Source organism: Leopardus geoffroyi, chromosome B3 (genome assembly GCF_018350155.1).
Source record: "Leopardus geoffroyi isolate Oge1 chromosome B3, O.geoffroyi_Oge1_pat1.0, whole genome shotgun sequence".
NCBI classification, from domain to species: domain Eukaryota; kingdom Metazoa; phylum Chordata; class Mammalia; order Carnivora; family Felidae; genus Leopardus; species Leopardus geoffroyi.
The window spans coordinates 17426754-17442823 of NC_059337.1; the positions used below are offsets into that span (position 1 = coordinate 17426754).

The 16070-nt window shown below is 47.4% G+C and overlaps 1 protein-coding gene across 1 annotated transcript in view; it reads right to left on the reverse strand.

The window, feature by feature from the left end:
- Positions 1 to 12949, reverse strand: part of IGF1R (insulin like growth factor 1 receptor) — a 310595-nt gene extending 297646 nt beyond the window's left edge. The window contains exon 1 of the mRNA XM_045448754.1: positions 11873 to 12949. Within this exon, the coding sequence (XP_045304710.1) occupies positions 11873 to 11966 (94 nt within the window). The 5' untranslated portion in view covers positions 11967 to 12949. The remainder of the gene's footprint in view (positions 1 to 11872) is intronic.
- Between the last annotated feature and the right edge of the window lie 3121 nt (positions 12950 to 16070).

The window sequence follows — 16070 nt, forward strand, 5'->3', positions numbered from 1 at the left end:
GGCCTGTTCACAGTATTTTTGCTGGTTCCAATCAGACCTTCCAAAGCACATCATCTCTCTCTACCTTGTGTCTTGGGATCTGGAGGCTACTCAGGTCATGAGAAATGACCTAGGCCTGCCGTGTGATCCAGAAGGGAGAGAGCAGTGGGCAGCTATAGACATGGAAGCATCCACCTGGCCCGGAGGCTGGACCTTGGGGGTCCTCTGTACCAGGCCACGCCTGGACCACAACACAGCCCAACCCAGCCTGAGTGCCTGCCTTCAGTCAGGCACCCAGTACCACCAGCGAAGCCCCATTACCAACAACTGGTGGACAGGAGTCACTAATTCCTATCTGGAGGGAACTTGCGGGAAAAGGCATCCCTCCACAGGGATGAGACAGCCTTGACAGGGCTTTCCTGGAGTTTTAAGACTTTTGTTCACCTCAGTCTGCAAAAAGCCTGATGAAAGTTGTTTTTTTTTTTTTTTAAATGTTTATTTTAGAGAGCGATCAAGTGCACAAGCGGAGAAGGGGCAGAGAGAGAAAGGGAAAAACAGAATCTGAAGTGGGCTCCAGGCTCCCAGCTGTCAGCCCAGAGCCCGACACAGGGCTTGAACTCACAAACTGTGAGATCGTGACCTGAGCCGATGTCGGAAGCTCAAATGATGATCCACCCAGGTGCCCCAAAAGTTTGATTTTAAAGATCATTTTACTGCTTGCGAGTTCCACATAGTAGTAACTAGCACGGTAAGATGCTTCTGCTGGCAGGGCTATAATAAAAAGAGGAGAATACATTTGTTATCAAGATGCTTCGCAGTGAATGGTAGGGGGAGCAGGACGGGGCTTAGCCCTCTAAGAAGTCCCCTGTTTGAGGTCTTCCCGTGGGGCAGGCACCGGGCCATGTCCTGGAAATTCACAGATGACCAAGGTGCCATCATTGTCCTTCTCGGCCACTGGGGGAAACAACACAGGGCAAGCTACTCATAGAGCTATAGAGTGTCACGTGACCCCCCTACATGCCGAATCAAGGCCGCGGAGGGGGTGAAATTGTAGCTAATGCTTAAAGGAGTTTTCGAGAGGGCAAACTGGTTAAGAGTTGTTTTAAGCAGAGAGGTTGCTACCAGCCAGAGCAAAGGGACTTGAAAGAAAGAGTACAGCCTGTTTGAGAAGGAGCCCAAAGAGTTGTTCAAAACGACTGAGATGATGGCACACTGCGGTCCTCTCTCAGATAGCCAAAGAAATGATTTCCAAATTAAAAATAATAAAAAACAAATAAAATAGAATAAAATGAATAAAAACAATAAACAGCAATCACGGGGAAATGAGTCTACAACTTTCAAAAGGTAAAATGGATAACCACGTACATAGTAAGTGTAGTTGCAGCCAAGGAAGTGACAAAGTGGATTCTCAAAGTACCAAAAAAAGCATGAAACAAAACACAGAAAAATACCGAACCCAGTACATCTGATGTGAGATCTAACACCGGTTAACAGAAGTGTCTGTCATTCTCCGTTAGGAATTCTGACTGGTGAGTGTCTTAACTCCCTGAAATTGTCCAAGGCAACACCTATAAGAATGATAATTTAAGTGTTACCACAGAAAGAGAGCAATGGGGATCTTGCTTTATTTTTCAAAATGAATTAGTAGGGCTTTTTTTTTTAAATCTCTAATCTCAAGAGAAATATTTTAAAACTTTTTATTTGCTAAAGTCCTGTAAAAACACCTTAAATCTTGAATTGTGAAAGGTACACTAGATACAAGGACTCTGCCAAAGTTGTTTACCTCACTTAGGAAGACCCTAATTGTAGCTCATTCTCAAAGGAGCTGGCTGACACGCTACAGCAGTCTTAATCCGAAATCCCAGTGGTTTCTACCGAAGCCTGCAGTCCACACATTCTCCTGCTATCAGTTCCCAGGAACCAAGCCAGAAGACAAAATCTAAGGGACGCGCGTGGGGAGGGAGCGGGCGATCGCTATCTTCATCCTTGGGCACGAGCAGGGTTAAATCAGTCACGGAAGAGGCTGAATCTCTTTTCTGGCCACTAGGTGTCGCCTACGCATTAGTGAGGTGGGCAGAGTACGCACTGGAGACTTCTCAGGCGCTGGCAGGAATGGACAAGGGGAAGAATTGGGGGAGAAAGCGTAATGAACAGATCTCTGAAGCAGAAGGTGAACTGCCGGGGTTTACCACTGTTTGCTGAAAATAGGTAAAATCGTACTACCGGGATTTAACAAGCAAAATGTATCCTGTTAAGCACGTTAAGTTTTATTGTAGAACATTTACTGAGCACCTACTATATACCAACCGCATGTAAGTTACAAGGACAGTCAAGTCTCTAGTGTGTCCTACTTTCCTGGCACTATCCAAAGAACACCTACGTTCAAGAATGTCACATCCATAAGAGCAGTAGGAAGCTGAAGTCTGAGGAGCTTAGTATATGCCAGCTTCTGCTCTAAGCACTTGACATATGTATTAATTCACTTAATTTCTATAAATAAGTGTATCAAGTGGGTTCTATTAAAATTGCAATTTCACAGACAAGGACACTGAGGCACAGGAAGATTAAATCATTGGCCTGAGATCTTCACTACTGAGGAGCTGAGACTCAAAGCAAGCTCTTTGGCTCCACTGCTCTCTGCGGCCTCATAAAATGACGACAGCTCAGGTACAGGACAAAACAAATCACTGCTAACCAGCACAGTAGTGATAATGAACTCAAAGGGAGTAAGGGGGGAGGTTAGGTCTACGGAAGTTTGAACAATCTGAAAGGCTCCATGAAGGAAGAGGCATCGGGAGTTAGAAACAAAAGTATATCATCTCAGATCTTTTAAAACCATAGAAAGGTATTTGGAGGAAATGAATTTCCTGATTAGCATCCCACCTTTAGACAGCTGCCATCCTGTCCCTGTTCCAGAGATCTGTCTGAAATCCAGAGACCTTTAAAAATAAAAAAAACTACACCCTCCCCCCTCCAATTTTTCTGACATTAGTTTTCTGAATATATTAGAAGTTTTTGTGATGTTGCTTAATGAGAAAAGAAGAAAACGTCCCAGTTATTTTAAGTCTCTACATTTGTGTTGAGCCTCAAAAAAGTTAAATAACTTGTTCAGGGCCAAAGACCTAACTGGCAGCAAAGGAGAAACTCGAACCAGGTGACTTTGTTGCTCTCTACAGTAGCACTTTCGACTATTCTGTACGGGGGTAGCAGAGAGGAGAAAACATTCCAGACCAGGAACACAGCAGGAACAAAACCATGGAGACAGCAATGGCATGGCGTGTTCACCACAGAGGTGAAGCGTGGGTGCTGGGAATTAACACGGGATCCCTACAGCCGTCTCACTAAGGATGTATTTATTGCAGCCCAGTGTGAGGAGCCTTGGACTTGATTCTTGAACCACAATGCAGCACCACAAAAGGCACACGCTGAGAATTTGAGGCTGGCCCATCCATCACACCAGAGAGAAGGAACAGGAGTCAAAGTAGCCCAAGTGGCTCGGAGGCCAAGCTGAGCATCTCCTCAGACAGATGATGCAGGTCTGGTAGACTGGACCAGGGTGGAGCTAAAATCAGGAAAGAATCTGAATGATTTCAAGGGACTCGGTAAGGTAGACAGGAAACATTCAATTAACCAGTCTCCCCAGAAACGAGTGAGCTGACGAACTAAAATTTAACTAGAAATTCCATCCTGATTCAACATTTGTTGTTGGTAATCTTACTGAGGGACATGTCAGAAAGAAAATCCCAGATAGGTCACTCAACCGTGCAAGGCGATGATCGCAAAAGAATTTCCTGTAACCAAACTATACCACGTTGCGACCTAACATATGCCATGAACTCACTGTCGGCAGAAATCAGACGACAGAACTGAGGAAAGCTGAACAACAGATCTTCCTGTCACTGGTCTCTTTGTTCGTTTGTTTTCATGGCAATCTGTGCTCCTCTTTCAAATCCTGAGTCTGTGAGCTTGTGTAGTATCCCACTAGCAGGAGACCCAGGAAAAGAATATGGGGAGAATAAATTCAGGACAACACAGATTAATCTGAGCACATTTGATGAAGATCTTACAATCTATACAAAGCTAATAACTTAGAAAACTATTTGCCAGATGGATCATGGACCGCACACCTTGGCTTTCTCTCCGTGCTTCCTACTTTTTTCCAGGAAGTTATTAAAAGCCACTCGGATACTCCAAATTTGGGAAAAGCCGTAACACGTAAGCCTATCCCCCCTAAATATCATCAGATTTCTGTTCCTTTACTATGAACTAAAGGCATTAACTAAAATTTGCCTAGCCCAAATTGGTGCTGTCTCATTTACTTAGTCAAATATGTATTTCCAGTGATCAATTTTATAGAGACAAACCACCAACTATATTTTACATGAGAGGACAAGCTGAAAGTATGCATCCAAAATATCTCAGGAAAATTTAAAAGTTCTGCTCTATAAAACATTTATGCTTTAAGGCTGTCAAAATGTATTTGTTCTCCCATGTCAAGAGTAATTTAAACAGCAGCATGCAGTACACCTGAATTACCAAACTGACAAGTTATTCCAAAGCCGGTTTAAGGAAAGCCAGCACCAGGTTAAAAAGAAAGTAGCCACACAAGAGTACACAAGACGGAAACAGTAATGTATTTAGAACAGTCAGAATTTGAATGCATGGAAATACACATAGACACACACACAATTGTGAACGAGTAGCATTTCTATTATACAATTATTACTGAAGTCGGTGCCTGTCTTGTGCAGGGGGCTAAGACAGTGAGGAGTGAAATAAACGAATAAAGTTTCAGCTCCCTTCCCTCCCACCTCCCCACCAAGAACCCTTTGGACCAGGAATAGAATACTTCTAAGTCTTTAAATATAAATGCTTTTAAAAAAAAATCCAGACTATTATAACGTGAGCAATCTAAGGCAGACGTAGCTACCTCTGTAGTATTTGTGGTACCAGTTATGTGCGTGCACATTTTCCCCATGTGGCTAAGCCACCATAGTAGGTCAAATAAGAAAGTATGGGCTGCAAGACTGTCAGCCATCATAAGTGGGACAGACACTCAGCTCCATGGACACATCCCCAGCAACTTAGAAAGTAAGCTATCACCAGCACTAACCAACGAGAGGATAAATATGAGAATAAAGGCAGTCCCTGCATCCCTACCTACTTCTCCCCGTCATAAATAACAGCAACAATACCTTGTAACAGTTATTGCTATTGCAAACATGCATCTTTCATCATAAAAGAAACTACTTTCTGTTGTGTTCCAGTAAAATCTGAATAGCAACCTATACGTTTAAAAATTCTTGATAGGGCACAAAAAAGAATAAAAGCCTTGCTTACTAGTTTGTTTCTCTAGTGTTTCATTATTTTTTTAATGTTTCTCTTTTTTTTGGGGGGGGGAGGGGTAGAGAGAGAGGAGGAGACAGAATCCGAAGCAGGCTCCAGGCTCTGAGCTGTCAGCACAGAGCCTGACGCGGGGCTCGAACCCACGGACAGTGAGATCATGACCCAAGCCAAAGTCAGATACTCAGCCTCCTGAGCCTCCTGAGCATCCCGTTTCTTTAGTGTTTTAAATAAACATAACAAGTGATTTCTATGGTTTGATTCATACCTTTAAAATCTTCTGTAAAATATTTTACAGTATCAGAATGAATTTTTAAACTTAAAGATCTAAGCCCACTAAGTGTTCGATATACATTTACTGAGAGAGGAGGGAGAAAAAACTTGTCAATTCAAGAAATATCAATATTTCCTTAAGATTTTGAAATGAAATCAGTTTCACAGGCCATGAGTGAAACTGGCATAATTGAAAAAAGTAGGGAAGTCTTAAAAAATGATATGTGGGACTTTACAACATGAGTAAAAACTGATGCTTTAAAAACAGAAAACTATCTAAGTCTTCAAAAGTCTCAAAATCAAAGATACTTTTGCTATTCTGAGTCAAAAAAGACCATAGCAATACAACAAGAGAAACAAACTTCATCATGCCAAGGGAATACACATCTATTGCGGTAACAACCTGACTTTTTTTAAAGATCTTTTGTTTACCAATAATCTTATACAAAACATATGCCCTTTGCTCAGAACAAATCAGTTTTACAGATACTTAGAGGTTTCTTTCCAAATACCGAAAATCAGTTACTCTCCCCAAATGTCAACAAGTCTCATTGTGCACAAACATCAGGACTGTTGCATGTATCCCCTCCTTAAATTTAAGCCAAATCACATCTTGACAAATAATGGGAAAACCTCCTCCTGATAATCTGACCCCAAACACCATTTTCAAGGTCAGAGGGGAGTGCCTGCATGGCTCAGTCAGCTAAGTATCTGACTCTTGATTTTGGCTCAGGTCATGATCTCACAGTTCATGAGCTGGAGCCCCGAGTTAGGCTCTGCTCTGACAGCACAGAGCCTGCTTGGGATCCTCTCTCTCCCTCTCTTTCTGCACCCCCCCCCCACCACCACTTGCTCGCTCGCTCTCAAAGAATAAACTTAAAAAAAAGGGGGGGGTCAGAGTGCTTCATTCATTATTCACTTTGTTGTCCTTCGAGTGTTCAACATTTTCCTTCAGAACATCTCAGACAGAGAAATGGAGAAACCCTACCTCAAGCACGTGTGCAACTACTATATATTTAGTACAACTGATGGGAATGCATACCTTGGACTCAGCACCTGTCACAGGTTGGCTAAGAAAAGCAGTTCGGTGTAAGGTGGCCTGCAGGCACAGATACCTCTTCTTGGGATTTTTAAATGAGTGTTGAAAACAAATCGAAGCAAATCACAACCCAGAAAGAAACACAGCTTCTACTTTTTATGATTAAGAAAAACAAAGTCATGATTCAATTGCCTCCTGGATCTTATTCTTACCCTTCTGCACCTTTACAAACAGTGAGTGCTTTTACATGATAAAGCCTTACAATTAAGAAAGTTTCCTAATAACGTCCAGAAGGCTCAGCAATGTGTAACTCCAGAACAGTTTTGAAATAAGTTCCACCTTCCGTACAACTCAAAACATGCCGTGCAGCATTCACGAACGCCACCTGTAACTCCTGAAGTGTTGGCAAAAGGTAACTGCAACACTCCACATTTTTAATCACAATTGTCAGAACCAATGTTGTAAAAAAGCTGAGAGGCTGAGCGTAGACCGGTGAATGTGTCCCGTGCGTCCAGTACTGCAATGGGAGGCAATATGTGAGGAAGGCAAAAATGGTGCAGCAGAGGGCTTTAGAAGATTCAGCAACATTGGTTTACTCCATATCTTAAGTCTACAGAAATGTTTTTAAAGGGCCTTTGAAATGCTGTTTGCCGCCTATTTGAAAACCGTGCATTCTGTGCTGAGTCTGAAAAAGATCTGATTTTCTAAGCAACTTTGTTTCACGCAGGAGTTTTAAAAAATGCCCCAAGGACAAAGACAAAGCCCTCTTTCCTTGTAAGCTTACTCACTGCCTGGCATAGGGTCCAGCTTTCATACAGCAGGTGCCCAATAAGTGCTGGCTGGATTCAGTTGCTTCTTACAGCTTCAGTTGCTTCTCACAAAACAAATGAAACCAGATTTAAAAGGAAGCTACTGTCCCTTGAGGGCTCCCCTTGGCAAAACTCTAAGGCAACAAGTGAAAACGATACAGTTGATTTTCATTACTGCCCTGATCTTGCAACAATAAGAAGGGCAGGAAACATTTTTATTAGTAAACTAAGTCCTAGACAAAGAGCAAAAACAAATGTAAACAACCACTATTCTCCACATCTTTTTCTATTAAAAGGCCAAGGTGAATCTGGAAAAGGGCATAGCAAAAATGCCTTTGCTGTATGTTTAAATCTTTTGTTCCACGAGAAATTTTAATTAAAAAAAATTATCGTATGCCTGAAAAAACTACTGTAGCGTACAAAGATCCTGTTTCCTGCTCAGATTCTGAAGCCATTTAAAAAAAATAAAATGAGCAACAAAGAAAAAACCCACCCCATTCATCCTCAGTCTTTACTACCAGAGTAGTTAATAAGGGATATCAAAGAGAGAAAGAAAGAAAAGAAAGAAAAAACAAAGTGGAAATTCTTTACCATCTTAAAACAGTACATTATTTCTTTGTTGGAAAACACATGTAAGAAAACTGGAAATACAAAAAGCCTTCCGGACTCAGCTCCTAAACTTTAGTCTTGGAAAGACCAACTTTGTTTCGGATTCAGTTAAGGATTTCACTGTCACAAATCTGACTTTCATTGGCATTTGTGTTTTTTAAGTCCAACCCCTAAATCCCTACTTGAGCTGTGTATAACCAAGATTTTTTTTTCCTGCCCATTTCTCCTATGGTGTTGAAACCCCACTGTTACAACACCAGCCATCAGTTTGCCGTATTGCTAGAGTGCACGGATGTAAGAAACTCCACAAATAAAAAAGAGATATGATCACTTGCTGGACAAATTTACTTGATCTAACCTCTATGTTCAAAGTGACAATGCCTTCTTGTCAGCCTTCGCAGATTTCTTTAAAAAAGGGGGGGGGGGGGGACCCAGGTTTATTGGGATACAATTTGTATGCCATAAAAGTCACTAATTTAAAGTGGACACTCCAATGATTTTTAGTATATTCAGAGTGGTACAACCATCACCACAATCTAATTTTAGAACATTTTCATCACCCCCAAAAGAAAGCCCATCCCCATGAACAGTCACTCCCTGTTCTGTCCTCCCCCGGCCCTACTCAACCACTAATCTACTTTCCGTCTCTATGGAGTTGCTTATTCTAGACTTCATGTAAACAGAATCATATAATATGTGGTCTTTTGTGACTGGCTTCTTTCACTTAGCATGATGCTTTTAAGGTTCTTCCAGTCAACCTTAGCATATTTCTTAAGGTTAGAGTTTTCTAATCCTTCTGACAAATCAAACATATAACCTTTTAAACTTCAAATCCTGACCCACACCCCATCCCTACTCAAAAGTACCATTTACTTGCTAGTTCCCTCTAGAGAGTCTAAACTATAATTTGCTATTTAGGTTTTTTCCAACCTTCTTATTCTGGATTCTTCCTCTGGTAATAAAACACCAACTTCTTTAAACATCAACCTTTCACATACCTATATTTCCCTGACAATAGGATAGGACTGTGCCTGGGGCAGAAGGAGGACTGAGCCCTTTTAATGAGATAGCCAATATCTCATATTGGCTCAATATCTCCAATATGTTTAAAATACATGTGGATTTAAAAAAAAAAAGACGAAGCCATCAGATGATTTAGCTATCACTCAGAACTTCCCAGCCTCCCTTATTTAGATGCTCTGTTCACATTATGTTGATAACAAAACAAACGTGTCTGCTTGACTTCATCTGCCTCAAAAACTTCTACATCTTTTCAGTGACAGATTTAAAAGAAAATCACCTTACTGTTGTAGGTGTCAGTGTTCAAAGAGTAAACACTAATCCTTAAATATGCCAATACAACAGGAACAAACACCAGCCCAATTTTTATCCCAAAACAATACTCATCCCTGACTGGATTCAGTAGTTTATTTCCATCAGAGTTAAGGGTTCCAGCACCTGACTAAAAACTGAACACATGCTAAACACTGAGCATATCCTTTTCTCCTGAAAACGTCAGAGCTGTAGGAAGGAACAGAGACTGAGTTAGGACTTCAACAAACCAAGACAGGAGTCGGGGTGCCTTCTGGCCATCCGTCAGGTTTTCAGGAACCAACAATTTTCAAGGGATCCTTGAGAAAAGCTTTGGCCTCTCTGTATTATAAACATGCATGAAAATGCCCCTTCTCCTCCTGTTTTCTCAAGAAAGAGCCTCCTTTCACAAAGAATACTGTTCACGAAGATCGCTGGGAACAACAAGACATCCTATTTTAAAATGCCCGACTCCTTCCTCAAGACGCAAGGCCATCACTGGTGTTGTGAACCTCACAACTAACATTAAATAATAAAACTGGAAACATTACACACCTCAATATCATGCCTTAAAAAAAAAAAATGGATTAGCTCTCCTGTGGTCTTCTAAACTGTATTTAGCCTTGAGAGGCTAGAAACCCTCTTCGGTCCCCCCAAACACCATCTGTAACCCTGAGAAGGGAGCCGAAAGCCTTTCGTCCAATCCAGTGAGCTGAAAGTTTAGAAAACAAAGAGGAGGAGAGCTCAGCTCTGTGGAAGGTCCGGCCTCAATCTGCGACTTACTCCGTGTAGTAAACACTAATTCTTTACAAAAATCTCCTCTTACTCCATCACGGACTCATTTCTTCCAAGACACTTAAGAAGGGTTTGTTTACACAACAGTCTTTCCGAATTGCCCCCGTGATGGGGTCAGACAGCCCCACCGCCCCCCCCCCCACCATTCTCCCTCACTCTTCGAGGCTCCGTCGTGATTTTTCAAAGTTAACTGGCACCACCTGCATACCCTCGGCAAACATTACTCACCAACACGCCCTCAACGTTCCCAGCCCCAGTTCCCCGACTGCATTTAAACTTTAATCGTGTTCAAATTACCCTGCCATCGCGAATACGCCAGTAAACCACGCTTCCATTTTCTGAGTATAGAACCCCCTCCTCCTCCTCCTCCTTCCTCCACACGTCGTGGGGCCCTAAGTTCTCCCCCCCCCCACACCCTCCTCCCCTCCCCGCACTTCCCTACCCCTACCCGACACTACCAAAACAAAAGCTATCAGATTGCAAGCGATAGCGAGTGTGGAGCGATACTGCTTATTAACTTTGTACAAAGGAAGTGCGGGGCAGGAGAGATCCAGTGCGACGCAACTCTGGCCAGCAAACCAAGGCGAGGGCTCCGCGCTCGCAAAACAGAACACCCTCCCGCCCACCCCCCGCTGCCGCAGACCCCGACGCGCCTTAAAGGCTGGCGCGCGACACCTCTCGCCGGGGCCAGGCGTCTAGGTGTCCCCGAGCGGCCGTGTGGCGACAGCTACAGCCCCGCGTTGAGAGCACGTGTGTGGAAATACACGTCGGCTCGGACCACACACCCACTCCCGCACAGTCGGATGCTGCCCGAACACTCCCCACCCCCGTCTGCAGGAGGAGAGGGGTCTACGGGCCGGGGTAGCAACTGGGAGAAGAAAGTCCCAGAACCCTGTGAACTAGGGGCCCAGACGCGCTCCTCGGAAAAGCTGGACTGACGCAGAGCCCCCGACCTTGCAGTTTTCGGGGGGGGGGGGGGAGTCTTCAGCGGGAACTCTCCCCCCCCCCCCCCCCCCCGCCCAACGCCTGAGCCGCACAGAGCGGTCGCGGGAAGCCGGGGGCAGGTAACCCGCACAGGATCGGGCGAAAGTGACGGGGAGGGAAAGGCCAGGAACCCAAAATGCCCGAGGGGTAACGCGCGTTGGCGACACGAGGCCGCTCTGGGATGTCTGGAAACGTGTCCTGGGGCTGCGGGGCCTCTCCGCCGGCCGCCTCCCCCTGGAACCCCACGGCCGGTGGGCTACCCGATCCCCGCCTGTCCCGGCAGCCAGGGCCCCGCGCGACCGCGGGAGCTGTCACCACCGTCTGCGCGCCGCGCGGGGGCCAGCCCGCCGTGCGGAGCGGCCCGCGCGCCGCGAGGGGGGTGAGGTGTGGGTGGCGGGGCCCGGCCCGGCGCGAACTTCCCCGACGGAGTCCCAGCGCGGGCACGGCCGCGGGGGCACGAGCGCTTCCCAAGGCAACCGGCCCGCGGGGCAGGGCTCCCGGGACAGCGAAAGAGAAAGCCCCCGAGGCTCTTCCCGCGCGGGGGTGCGCAGAGCCGGGGCTCCGGGGGCCGCTCCGGCCGGAAGGCCGAGCCCCTCCACACCCCGCCGGGCCGCCCCCGAGCCCAGGGGCCCGACAGCTGCGACGACGGCAACTCGGGTTTCGCAAACAGGGCGCAGCCCCTCGGAGGAAAAGTTCCCGCAGTGGCCGCGGGCGGCGGGCACATACTCACTTTCTCCACTCGTCGGCCAGAGCGAGAGCGCGGCGGAGAAAAACAGGAGCCCCCACAGCGAGGTCGGGGACCCTCCTCCGGAGCCAGACTTCATTCCTTTTATTTGGGACGAAATTCCCCTCTCTCAAAAAAATTAAAAAAAAAAAAAAAGAAAGAAAAGAAAAAGAAAAAGAAAACAAAAAGAAAAAAAACGGGAAAGGAAGAAAAAGTCTCAAACTCAGTCTTCGCCCCCTCCGAAAACAAGGGCGAAGGAAACAATACTCCAAAGGCGGCGCCGGCCGGGGACCCTCCGGGTGCGCCGAGCGGGCGGGCGGCGGCGCGGGGCGGCCCCTCAGCGCCGGCAGCCTCGGCCCAGGGCTCGGCGGAGTCGGGAACCCGAGGCGCGCCGGGGCGGGCTGTCGGCGTCGTCGGCCTCCATTTTCAAACCCAGAGAGGCAAGAGGGAGGGGGGGGGAACTGCACAGAAAGGGGGCAAAGCCCAAATTCGTCTCGGCGGAGAAAAACAAGCCCGACCCCAGGCAGAGCGGGAAGCTGTCCGACACCCGAGCCTCCGCGGCGGGAGGGCGCGACGCAGTTCGCAAGATTGCCCCGAAGTCCGGGTCGCGGGCGAGGCCGGCCGGGGGCAGAAATGCGGAGTAAAAATGAATGAGCGGCTCCCCCTCCTCCTCCTCCTCCGGGCTCCGCTCGCCGCCGCCTCCTCCCTCAGCGCCGCCGCCGCCGCCGCGAGCTCCTTCCCAAATCCAGAACACACACAAAGCGGCGGGCCGGCCGCGCCGCGCTCAGCACTCCCGCCGCGCCGCCCGGGCTCCGCGCCGGCCCCCGCCCGGCCCCCGCCCGCCGCCGCCGGCTCCGCGCGCGGGGGCTCCGGCTCGCTGAAGGTCAAAGCCGAGGCGCGCAACGCGCCGTGGAGCTCCCCTAGCGCGGGAGGGGCGTGGAGGGCCCGGGGAGTGGGGCCGAGGGTCTGCAAGCGCCGGGCACGGGCGCGCCGGGGGCAGGCTCGCTGGCGGCGTCCCTCTCGCTCGCTCGCCTCTCTCGAGTTCGCCTGGTGCGCTCGCTCCTCCTCGGGTTTTTTTTTTTTTTTTTTTCCCCCTTTTTTTTTTTTTTTTTTTTTTCCGCTCAGCGGAGTTAATGCTGGTAAACAAGAGCCTCAGCCTCGCCGCGCCGCTGCCGCCGCTGCTGCCACACACTGGGGGCTCGCGCGCGCGCGCACTACCGGGGCCGCGCACACGCGCCCGCGCGCACACTGGAGCGGCCACAGCCGCAGCCGCGGCGCGCCGAGGGCCCGGCCCAGGCCGGCGTGCGCCAAGAGCCGGAGCCCGGGATTCCAGGGACGTGCGGAGCGGAGCCGGGGCGTGGGGTGCGAGGCTGCGAGGCACCGCCCCCGCCCCCCGCCCGCGCCGGCACACGCGCGCGCGCGCCCACACGCTCTCGCCCCCACCCGCACTGCGCCGGCCACCCTGCACGCGCCCTCCCCTCCCGCAAGACTCCAAAAACAATGCCCCCGGCGCCGGCCCGGGCTCCGCGAAGGGGCAGGCTGGAGAAGAGAAGGAAGGAAGGGAGGGGGCAGGGTGGGCCGGCAGTGCGGGGCCGGAGAGGTTCATTGAAAACAACAGCAAGGCTGGAAAGCGCGTTTCCCTGATTCTTGAAAAGCTTCATTGTTTCTTGCAGCTGTTGCAAAATAAATAAATAAGTGCGTGCATGCGGCATTTTTTTCGCAGCGTGCTGGAAAGCCCGAATGTGGCGGGAGGGGCACACCTGGGAGAAAGCAGACCCCCAACCTACTAAGGCAGGCACTTTCACGCAAGGCTGGGACGGCCGCGGCGTCGCGCCGCAGAGTCCGGAGTTCTGGGGGCTCGCGGGGAGCTGAAGGGGGAGGGCGCGGCCCGCGTGGTTTAGCCCAGGGGCGTGAGGGGATACTGCCCGCCGCCTGCCGCGGGCCCCGAGCGGGGGAAGGGGGGGCCCAGACAGACTGCCCCGCGTGCCCAGGGCGCGTCCCCGCAGCGGCCGCCAGGGGGCGCGGCAGGCGCCGGGGAAGGCCGGCTGGCGGACTGTCGCCTCCCTCCGGGAGAGGAAATGTGGGGGCCCGGGCAGGGGGCTGGCTAGGCTGGGTCGCGCTGGCCGGGCCTCCACTACCCGTGGCCCGCCCTGGCCGCTCCTCGCGGTCTCACGCGGCTCGGGGATCCACCACGTGGGCGGCTGCGGGGAGCGGCCGAGGCGCGTGCACAGTGCCGGTCTGCGGGGCCCCGGAGGCAGGGGGGGGGCGTGTCCGAAGGGCTCCTGAGAATTGGGTGGGGGGCCAGGGCCGGAGCTGAGACAAGTCTCCCCGCTGGTGTCGGGACCCGGAAACACGCCGCACACACGCGCGATCCGTGGTCACTGCGGAAACCCACCCGCACCTGCCTCGGGTCCTCCCGAGCACGTCTCTCTAGTTTCGTTTGCTACGTAAGTGGCTAGAAACCAGCACAAACCCCAAGTCTCCTTGGTGGTTTTCTTGATTGTGACCAAGGAGAGGTTTCCCCAAAGCGAGACTGCCCTAGGACAGCCATCTAATGAATAAATGCCGCGGAGACCAGGTCCTCAAAGGAGAAAAACCCCAGCAATGGCTGGAGAAAGGAGTTTGAAATACGTGGACTTTTAAAAATAGTGATTGGACCACGTGTCGTCTGTAATGTGGTCCGGTTTCATGACTCAGGCTAATTGATGTCAATAATAAATAAAAAGAAGATGGCTAATAAAAGAGTTGTGAATCTCTAGATCGAGTGGAAGTGTTTGTCTCATAAACGATCAGACTGTCTGGTAAGTAGGGATCTGTTCTAAAGGAAAGGTGGGTTTCTTTTTTTACTGTAATTGTAAAAGATTTCTGCGTTACATTATGCATCCCATCATTCGTAAATAATTTTTTTTTTAATTAAGAGCTGAAAACAAGTCAGAAGCTATCATAATGGAAACCTAGCCCTTTTCTCCCCTATATTTATTTCCTAGATCATTTTTCCCCTTGGAAATTTTTAGCTCAATTCAGTGACTCAGTTGTATAGAAGGAAAATAAATCTTTTTTTTTTTTTTAACTTAAGAAAGTCATTCATATGGGATTGTTTTTGTTTAACTGAATTCAGCTTAATTTTCAAATACAGTGTTCCAGTTTTAGATGTTTCTGGACATTAACAGAGAAAGAAACATACTAGAATCTTTAAAAAGAAACTTAAATTTAGCATGTATCATTTAAAAATTAGGCAGTATATGTGAATAATTAAAATTTAGTTTACTAATTTTTAAATATTTCTTCAGAGAGTTCCCTGCATGAGGTTGGTCTTGAAGCCTACAGATCCATTCTACAGCTAAATATAAAGGAATATCAATATTATATTTTCATATTTCATATTCAGAATTTTTTAATATGTACTTCTAAATTAAGACAAAAGTTTAGAGCTGATTTTTTAAGGTGAATGCTAATAGAAGATCCTTACTACACAATATATTTCAAGTATTAGTAATAAAAATGCTTACTGAGTTGTCCCTGAGAACATAAGGAGGTTTATGGAATAAAGAGAAATGCGTAGTTATTTAAATTGTAGGGTTTTTTTGACCAAAATGATTTTTAATTTGTGAATTTTTTTAATGTCTGTGTTTTCCTAAAGTAGTAGGAAATATATAAGATAAAGTTATTTTAGACCGTGAAGATGCTTACTATTATATAGCTTAATATTTAGAAGGGAGTCAAAATTTAGATTGCTTTTCAGCTCTAACTTGATCACGTAGACAAAGAAGGTGATTTTTATTTTCTTTCAGGATTAGATGCTACATATCAAAATCAAACTTATTTTTTTCAACCTTGGAAATTAAATCACGTAGTAAAACATGACTGGAGTCTTTGTTTTACAGTAGCATTGACAATGCATCACACATTTTGTTGTATGCAATTTTCCCCCACGTATCTTATAAATTTCCCTTTATTTGGAGCTGAAAATGGTTGCTCATTTTCACTTTTTAAAACTGTTTACTTGAAAAGTGTTATTTCGAAATATTCTGCTCAATGTATCAGGCTCCCCCAAAACGTAACATATACCAAGCAAAAAAAAGAAATGTGAGAAACAGCACAGGTGACAATCGACAAGTATTTTACGTACACAATATATTGTGATATATTCTCAGAAAGGAATGTCATTCAAAGCAAAAGTGAATAAACTACAGCCACATACAAT